The sequence below is a fragment of the Copadichromis virginalis genome, linkage group LG17 (assembly GCF_057382275.1).
Source record: "Copadichromis virginalis isolate Kocher_CV1m ecotype Utaka linkage group LG17, C_Virginalis_male_GT1.1, whole genome shotgun sequence".
NCBI classification, from domain to species: domain Eukaryota; kingdom Metazoa; phylum Chordata; class Actinopteri; order Cichliformes; family Cichlidae; genus Copadichromis; species Copadichromis virginalis.
In genome coordinates, this window is record NC_140634.1 from 7,481,486 (window position 1) to 7,491,605 (window position 10,120).

The 10,120-nt window shown below is 40.6% G+C and overlaps 1 protein-coding gene across 1 annotated transcript; it reads left to right on the top strand.

The window, feature by feature from the left end:
• The first annotated feature begins 568 nt into the window (after positions 1–568).
• On the top strand, positions 569–6,947 carry lg17h1orf52 (linkage group 17 C1orf52 homolog). Its single transcript, XM_085437137.1, has 3 exons — positions 569–1,013; positions 4,354–4,564; positions 5,233–6,947. Exons 1-3 carry the CDS (start codon positions 717–719, stop codon positions 5,385–5,387), a joined length of 663 nt encoding a protein of 220 aa, XP_085293263.1. The 5' UTR covers positions 569–716; the 3' UTR covers positions 5,388–6,947.
• Positions 6,948–10,120: the final 3,173 nt, after the last annotated feature.

Below are 10,120 nucleotides of genomic sequence, written 5' to 3' on the forward strand. Positions count from 1 at the left end.
ATGAGACGACAGAAAATGCAAGACATTGACACAAGCATTGCATATTTTATAAAGATATCTTAAGTGTCCTAAAATGGACTGACCCTGTAACATAAAGTAGGTATAATAACGTAGAGTCAGAAAGATACTTGCAAAACAGGTAATTTTGTGTATATATCCCTTTGAATATCCTGTTCCTTTTTATATTAATTAAATAAATAAATAATAATAAATAAAGCCAAACAGAAACATCGACATTCACTATTTGGAACACGCTCACTTTCTGGCACTACACCTCAGCTGGAGACCTCCCTTTTTTAAGCGGTACGGAGGCTGCAGTTGTCAAATGTCTCCAGCAGATGGCAGAAATTCTCTGTCAAAAAGAGGAAAATGGAGCTTAAACAACAGCCCATTAATTGTATTTAATTACATAATAACTGTGGCTGAGTATATTATACAGAAACAATTTTAACATTAAAATAAACTCCAAATACTGAAAGACTTTGACGGAAAGATTTATTTTCTTTTGGTCGAATTGCAAATTACCACCAGCCTGCTAGGAAATGGCTTCACGACAGGCTTTACGACACCATCTACTCGCTTTACAACTGTTTTGGAGGCTCATTCAAAATGGAGTAGATCTTGAAGAAGTTAGGGTCAGCGGATCTAGCTTCATTTTCGCGTGGGTTTTACAGCAGTATCTTGTTCCTCAATAGAGTATTTGTAGCCTCAGAAAAATGACAGAAGAAAAGAAGACGGGCTCTTTGGGGTTCTTCTCGAGCTACGACGATTTGAGCGACAGCAGCAACGACAGCGATTCGGATGACCAGGGGGGAAGCCGAAAGAAGAAAGCGGGGACCGAAGCCGAGGGGAGCGCTCGGTCCTCTCTACCGGGAACCAAGCGAGATGCCGGCGGAGCTCCGTTACCCAAACCCGACGAGCTGTTTCGCTCCGTGTCCAAACCCGCTTTCCTCTATAACCCGCTGAATAAGCAAATAGACTGGGACAGCCTGACGGTCAAAGCCCCGGAGGAGGTACAAATACACGTTGAACTGCGGTTAATATGACCACAACAAGCACGCTCTGATGTGCTAGATGAGTGTAAACACTGTACGAGCCACAATTAGCAGATTATCGGCTTCACCTGTGCTAGCTCAGGCTTCCCAGTAGTGGTCGCTGTTTCTTTGCTTGCTGATGCACACAGTGTAGCTCTATCTGCAGTGGTTGGTTGGAGACGTTATCAGACTTTTGTAACGACATTCATATGTACAGGCTGTGCAGAAGTATTGAGCCATATTCATTTCCTCATAATTTACTTCCATAGAGCCTTTCTAAGTGGTCTTCAGCAATAGTTCTTCCAAACAAGGTGTGTCATAAGCAGTGTTGGGTAAGTTACTTTAAAATAGTAACTTAGTTACATTACTAGTTACTTCTCTCAAAAGTAACTCAGTTACTTCAAGTTACTCGTTACTTTCAAAGTAACTAGTTACTAGGGAAAGTAACTTTGGTTTTACTCAGAATTCTCTTGTTAATGTGTTTCTTCCATAACTTTGCCAGTCTTCTAGCTTGCTTACTTGCCACAAGTGCACTGTGCCACCTACCAATAGAAAGGAAAAGATAATGTGCACATTTCCACGAGAGAAATCCCACGCCTGGACCGTCATTGACTGCTGCCATGATTCTAGCCTACGTCACAGCGTCATGCGCGCCTTTTACATCCAACACAAAAACTGGAGTCGTGGTGCTTTCGATTGTACTCAGAACTCGGAAATTCTGCCTTCTGAATAGGAAGATGTAGGCAACACCAGACTGCAGATGAGCTGCATACAGGGCTGGACTGGGACAGAAAATTGGCCTGGGCATTTTGACTAGAGACCGGCCCACCATTATAGGAAAAATCATAAAGCCTTTGAATGAAAATAAACACTGTTGTGACAGTGATGTACACTGTTTTGATGGTATATATGCATCAATCTATCAATCGTTTGTTGTAAGATTCAGATAATTATTTTTTAAAAGCGAGACATTTTAAATGAGAATAAGAAAGAAAAGTATTTCTTTGTGCCCACCTCTCCCTGTTAATGCCCTACATGCACCCCTGGCAACACTTTGCTAGACCCGCCCCTGCACAGTTACCAGCTGTCAGCTATGTAAAAAAGGATCCTGGGGTTATTTGTCTCTCAGAAACAGTTCATAACTTCCCTTCAACTCATTCATGTCACCTAAAAGGTAAACCTGTTTCTCCATCACCTGTTCAGCTCTGATGATTCAGTAAGGACATCTCCTGGTTTCATCTTCATGTTTCCCTCTCTCCAGATAACCAAACCATATCATGACCAGCAGGTTTACAGCTGTGGCTCCAGCAAACATCAGCTGATACTAGAAATTAATATTAAATAAACTCTAACAATAGCTGATCAAGCTTAAACGTGCTGCTGTTGTATACCGCGACATCCGCTGGTTTCCTCTTTCGGCGCAAAGTGAGCGATAAACAAACAAGAGAGCCGATCAGCTGATCATTGATCAGTTTTCATGATTGAAGTAGAAACGGGAGAGGGAGGGGGGAGAATGAAAGAAGAAGAGGCAGCTGTGCAGCAAAGACACAGAATAACTCCAGCTTTGTGCCTTTTTCATTGTAGCTGAATTACGGGACAAACTGTTCCTTTTCACCTCAATAAGAAACGCTTAATATTTTCTCTGAATACCAGACGGGACGGTTGGCAACTCTAATAACTTATGAACAAAATAAAGTTCAACATCATTAACTTCATAGCACCACCCAGCTGTATAGAAACTCCGTCATGCTAGCTAGCACGCAGTACAGAAAAAGTCAGAATAACGAAAATAAACTCCACCTAAACTTGGTTTATATCTGACCCAGAGAGACTGCAGGTCATAACTTCTTACCTGAGGTTCAGTTCACACTTGGACCGGCGGCCGCCTCGGGTCTCTTTTCCTTCTGCCTCCCTTTTCCTTCATCCACCTGCTGCCTCCACCACTTGCTAATGTTACTGAATCTGTGGAAGCTCCGCGATAGCCACCACACGAAGTAACGAGTAACGACCCTATCTAAATCCCAGTAATGAGTAACGCGTTCCTGATTTTGGCATAATAACTAGTTACCGTGCTCGTTACCACAATAATAACGTAGTTACTGTAACGCGTTACTTAATAACGCGTTAGTCCCAACACTGGTCATAAGCGGATGAACCAATCTTGTGTCTACAGTTGGCAAAGAACCGATTTTAAATAGAGTTTTTAGGCACTTTGTTACGATCAGCCTGTTGAAAAACCATATTATTTGTTAATTTCTTCGGATGACCCTATGAAAATGCCAAAGAGTGCACAGGTTGACAGTATAAAATAGTGTCTTTGCACCAATAAGGTGATTACCAAAGAGCTAAAAATGTGATGGCATGGTGTGCAGAGTGTTGTTAAAAACTCCGTGGAAGCTGAGGCCACTCAAATAAGTGGCAAGTCTAACAAAACAAAAAAGAAAGGCATTATCTACAGCTGATGAACTGTATCTGAAAATCGTGTTCTTAACAAGTAGGAAAACAAATCAAGCAAGGGCCTGACACAAGACCTGAGAGAGAAATCTGGCCCTGTAGTTGGTCCATCTACCGTTTGCCAAAGCCTCATCAGAAATGGTCTCGGTGGAAGGGTTGCTGTCCAGAAGCCATTCTTAATGAAGGAAAGGAGGAGAAAAGGTTGCGGTTTGCCAGATTACACAAGAACCGGACTGAAAAACAGGGAGGGATGAAAGACTTGAAAATCTTGGTTTAAATTGGAGGTGGTCAGGAGAGAGGTACAATGGTGACTGTCTACAGTCATTTACAGTCATAACCATTGTGTTTTGATGTGGACTTCAAGAAACTTTAGGCTGGACTTTAGGCTACTTAAAGAATTTAAAAGGAAGCTAAAGTTGTCTAATATTGATGCTTTTCAGCATCATTTTTGACTTGAATGCCGTATTTTCATTTGTGTTTACACATGTTCCAATAAATCGCTGTAAATATTTTGCAACATCTAAAGAATTGAGGTGTAGCTTGAGACTTTTCCACAGTCTTGCACATGTGTGATGTCATTCTGGTGCATGAAAGATGTTTTTCTGTCTTCTCTCTTTGCAAGTGAATGAGGCCAATAGAAACGATGTTAGGAAGACTTTTCATTATAACATAGTGCAGTACAGCAACACCACAAGCCATAATCTCAGTCTATAAAGTGATTGAGTGATTCACATATTATAATAGTTATATTTCTTGTTTATTTTAAAGAGAGTTTACTGTCTTTAATCTCTTATGGAGACTAGCTATGATCACCTTTGCTGTTTGACTTTCTCTAAACCAATTTTCCACTTTTTTTTCCTTGAAGGCTGCCAGAGAATTTAAGCCATGGAAGACAAATGCCGTGCCCCCGCCTGAAAGTTACACTGCAGAGCCAGAGAAGAAGAAAGGACCTCCCCCTGGAATGGACATGGCTATAAAGTGGTCCAATGTGTACGAGGACAACGGGGAAGACGCACCGCAAGCTTATACAGGCAAAGCTCGTTTTCTACCTGAAGAAGAGCAACCCTCAGACTCTGGTGAGTTTCAGTTTCATTCTCCTCATCACAGCTCTTTTATACCGTTGTGCAATACCCACAGGCTTTAAAATCCCAATAAATTTTGATGTGTATTTAATCCTATGTTATTTGATAATTTGGCAAATTAGCAAGAAAGTATGAACTTGTGATAAGCAAAAGAACTACATGGAAATGAAACAAGGGCAATACAGTAGATACCAGAGGTGAACATTGTGTTAACGTTTTCAATTTGTTGAAAAAGTTGTGTGTGAGGATTTTTGGACTTCTTCAGAGAAGAGCTGGAAGTTGTTAACAAAGATTTATTTGATTTGCTGCCACAAAAATGTAAAATAAATGATACCAAAAACTAAATAAAAGTATCAGATTATAAATGTAAACATCTGTTTCAGGCCAGTCTTTGTGTGTTTAATCAATACCCAAAGATGCGAAGCATAATATCAGCTGCACCATTCCACCTACGTATTTCCATCCAACTATATGTAACAAATGAGTGCAATACAGTAAAATAATGAGGGCGTTTGCTCTGCTTTCTGCTTTGCACCTGCTTGGAAAATGTGGACTTGTTTATTTAAACAATGTGCTGTTGAGAAATAATAATAAAGATTATGTTTTACTCTCCGTCCCTCTAAAAAATCCCAAATCCATCCAACTCGTCATCTGCTGATCAGATGAGGAGTCAGAGAAGCCAGGGCTGTCTGCCAAGAAACGGCGAGTGGAGACCTTCCAGCAGAAGGAGAAGAGGAAGAGGGACTTTGGACAAGCCACATCTGACAAGAACTTTGTTGAAGAAGAGAAAAGGATCCTCAGGCAAAAGATTGAGTGAGGACCAAACTTTCTGCACCCAGGAAATTGTCTGCAATGTAAATCTTTTCCATCAGCAGGGAGCATTCACTGCATTAGAGCATGCAATCATAGAGCGTTGTTTTATCTGTATGTACATGTTATAATTTGAAGCAGTAGTTTGTTTTTTCAAGACTGTGAGCACATAAGAATTTTTTAATTTGATTCAGTTTGCAACATTGTTAACAGTGCTTAAATTTATCAGACCAGCTGCCATAAGCACAAGAACATCTGTGAAAAACTTGTTTAAAGCTCAAACTTGTTGTAGTTTTTTAGGTAAATGACAAACTGAATTCACACTTTTATACCCAAGTCTGAGCCGGCACACTGAACTACAATAACAAGTCAGAAATGATCGATCCTGCTACTAGGCCCAAATTATAAACCACTAACACCATTGTTTCTGTTCAGGAGTGCAGGTAAATAACTTTGAGGTGGCATCTTTAAATCAAAAATAATAATTTACTGGGTTTTTTTCTGCTTTTCAGTAAAACAGTTTGAAAATTGCTGGAAAAAATAGTTATGTATTTAACACTAAAAATATAATTCAGAATAAAGATGGATTATCTGTTACAGAAACATAAAATTATTTTGGTAATTCCAATATCTTTCATTTGGGGGAGCTGTGGTATAAGCCTTACTCTGGGTAGTGGTCTAATAAATCTTTTAAGCACTGTATATCATGTAATATCAAAAAACATCATTTGATGGCCCCATTGCAAAGGCTAAAGGCTAACAGCTGTGATTTTGGACTTAATAACAAGCTAAGGGGGTATTTTAAAGGCACAATGATAAAGGATATCACAGCTGTACAAAAGTGATCATTTCCAAACAATTAACGTTGTGAGATTGTGCTTGTTTGACTCTGCTGGACTTCAATTATTCACCAGGATTGTTTTTAGTCATAGCCATTAGGCCTGAAGGCCAAAACATGTTGACCTGTAAGTGTGTTTACTTCCTGTTTTATAAATTTAATTAAGTATAATAACAGTGATGTTTGGCTGTGGTGGTTTACTTGGTCTGTACTTTGTTTTGTGTTGTATACTCACTGCCCATTCACCACCAAAATATGATTGTGTGTTGTTCTTTGAAATCTGAAATTGCACCATTCCCCCGTTGTTCCTGCTTATGGCCACTAGATGTCGCCTTTAGGCTACACTGAAACTCCATCAATGTTTATGGTGAGGTCAGCTGTGTGACTGCATAAATGCTGGCTACTCAAGTTACAATCAGGAGCTGTGTATATATGTTGTGTCTGTCAAAAAGGGAGTGGCAATCTTTGATTTGGAAGTTTGTGTCGTCTCAGTTTTCTTGAGGTGCTTGTTCTATTCAAACTGTTGATTCAGTGTCATGTACCAGGGACTACAACAGGAAATAACCTCCTATATGTTTATTTAGACTACGTCGAGTATTGGAACATGTATTTCTTTGTGGATCTTTTATTTCTTCCAGCAATTCTCTGAATTCAGTGTTACGGTATATTTATAGCTTTCTGGGCAACATAAACCATTGAGGCAATAAAATTGTTTATTGAAAAGAGTCATTTACCTTTTAAGTTGCAAAGTCTGTGTATTTATTGAATAGCTTATTTGTTTATTTTTTAGCCATTAAGTTTTTTAGATTTGTGTTATCAAAGCAACAGACTGTAAAACTCACAATCCATTTTTTAGGTTCCTGTGGCCATTGGAGTAAATATAATGGTTTTCTGAGAATTGGGGAAAAAAGTTTCCACTTTGCAACAGTTTAGTGATCAGAGGAATTCCTGGTCTATCTGTCATCATGGGTTGACATGAAATAGTGGTGAATATGCTTCTGATAAAATTCCAGCCTCCAGGTATGTGCCTGGCCTTGTCTGAAATGTGTACCAGGGCCTGCAGAACAGCAGTGATGAACTGATTTTTATCAGCTGTATTTACGCACAAATAACCCCTCTCTGTACTGACTGAATGAGCAAAGACCAGCGAGGTCATATCCATCAGTGTTTAGGAATTATTCATCTCATTGTCAGTCTGGAAATTTCCCAGGAGATGGATGTTTTGCAATGCGTTGCCTTTAGAAATACAATTCCAGCTTAGTTTTTGTGAGGTTTTTTTGATGCTGTTGAATTGTTTCTGTCTTTGATATGATATCCACAGCATTCTTTGACTTGAGCCTCTTTGTCTTATAGAGATCATTTTACCACAGGAAAGCATTTTTCATCCCGCCAGCAGTCACACATGGCTAACCTTATCCTCTTATCTTTAATGAAAGAGAACATATTAGTGTTATGTTACACACTTTTAACAAAAACAGAATGAATGCAGCAAAACTTCACTTAACATTCTCAATATCTAAATCGCATTTTAAGAATATAACATTTTGTGGTCATTTGAAGGAATAAAACAGTACTAATGTAAAGTTAAATTGCAAGAGATTTCCAGTTACGGCTGTTCCCTGGATCACTCTGCTCATTGAGGAGTGTGTGTCACTCTAACCTTAGATCACTCTTGACACATTTACTGGAAGGTCAAGACCTCATCATGACCACCGAGTATTCAGGGGCCTTTACTAAGCTGGCTCCCAGCAGCTGCTGCTACCTGACTTATGACATTTTCACACTGTCAGCACAATGTAGCAGCTTGTATGTAAATGTAACCATGGCTGATGTCTGGTGCTGCTGGGAAATTGGGGCCAATGAGAGAAAGAATACACCTAACAGCAGCTAAATGCAACTTCACATGTACAATATATATACCAGGTTCATCATCTTATGATTGGCATGATAGCGCGGTGGTTGCTTTTTCTTTTTTCTTTTCTTTTTTTTTACACAGACACGCAATAAAAGACAACTCAGGCTAACTGCTATTGTAGCTGCATGATCTAAAATATTTTATAATAGTTTATCCATAAGTTGTGACTGCTCGTGACAACAGAGGGAAAGTAAATTTCCTTTTAGGAGTTGTAAATGTCTAGAGAAATTTATCGCAATCCTTCCATTACTTGTTGAGATCTTTCACAGTTGACCAAAGCTGTGGACTGACTCACTTTTCCATCCACGGTGTCATGCTGCTATAGTGGCAGACTTTATGGTTTTATTTACACTCTCCACACCATGCTGGTCAACACACTCACCGACGTCCCTAAAAGCTCCACTCATCCCTGGATGTTTTCTAGAGGCAAACAGCTGCTTTTCACACCAACAATCTGGTGTGGCCAATTGTGTCAAACAGATGTTCAGCAGAAGAGAAAATCTCCTAAGACTTGGGAAACAAATACAATTTTCTGCCTTGATCTGAAGTAAAGTCCTGTGCAAAAACCGTGAGCCACCCCTCATTTCTTTATGGGCAAAAACCTGGCCATATCTTGCATGGTCTGCAGTATGTCTTTAAAAAATTAGGAAACTAAAGTGAAGTGAAGTGGAAGACAGAAGAAGAAGCAGTAGGCATTAAGAAAATCTATCTACAGCGCATGAATAGTTTGTCAAAGTCAAGTCCTTAAGAAAGGGGAAAAATCCACCAAACACCTGAGATAGAACCCAACAGATGCAGCAAGGCCCTCCTATTGATTCATCTACTGTTTGCCAAAGACTCTTCAGAATTGGACTCACTTACAGGGTGGCTGTCAACAAGCCATTCTTAGTGAAGTGGAGAAAAGGGCTGAGGTATGCCATCACAAAAGAACTAGAAATCATGGCAACAGGTCTTATGGAGTAATGAATCTTAAATTTTACATTTTGGTTCAAATCACCATCACTGTGTACAGGGGAGGTCAGGATTACTTCTATGAATCACCACCTTACCATAGTGGTGGCATTTGTGTAACAATGTGATCCCAGGTGCTATGTAATTGACTTTCCCCCCCTCGTAGTCTTCCAAGGAGAATTGGTCCTATGTAAGAGTCCAGGCTTTGCTCCACTCTGGCGTAAGGCCTGGGGAGGGAGCACAAGGCAGAGGACCTGATGAATAGTCCTTAGCCCATGGAGCTGGTTGGGCATAATCTGAAGAGGCAACGTGTTTGATCAGGATACATGACAGGCTCAGCATGTCAAAACATGTAGTCAGGGTGCACTGGGAACATCTAGCCTTGGCTCCAGTTCATGAGATTTTCAGCTTCTACCTCCAGCAGACCTTTCTAAGCATTCCAAAGGAGGTTTGGGACACCAAGTCTGAATGGGCCGTCTTCCACACCTTGATTGCTTAGGTGGCTGTGCACAGCTATGGTTAAAGGTTGGTTGGTGCCTGCCATGGTTGTAATCCCCAAACCAGATGATGGAAACTGGAGGTGGACGGAACCATCAAGCTGACAGGTACTACGTACAGCTCTGGCAGTAGCTGAAACAAAAACTCAGGTGTTTGAGGAGTTGGATGAGGCCTCGAAGTGATTCTGTCAAATGGTCAGGTGACTTGGAAGGTGAAAGCAGTGCTCTATTCACACTGTGTACAGTGGGAGTGGTCTCCTGTTGACTTCAGCTGAGGATACAGATGGACGATAGAAGGAATACTTCAAGGATCTTCTCAATCCCATTGATTACCTTCTGTAGAGAAAGCAACAGGAAAGAGGGAGATGACTTGCCCCATCACTGGGAGGGAGGTCACGAAAGCAGTTAAACAATTCCTTGGTGGCAGGGTCTCTGGAGTGGATGAGTGTGGCGGAGGTGTGGTCCCTGGCTCAGCTGTTAGGGAGGGGTGGTGTAGTGAGCTCAAGGGGCAGTGTCAGGGAGGTTGGAGGGACTGGTGC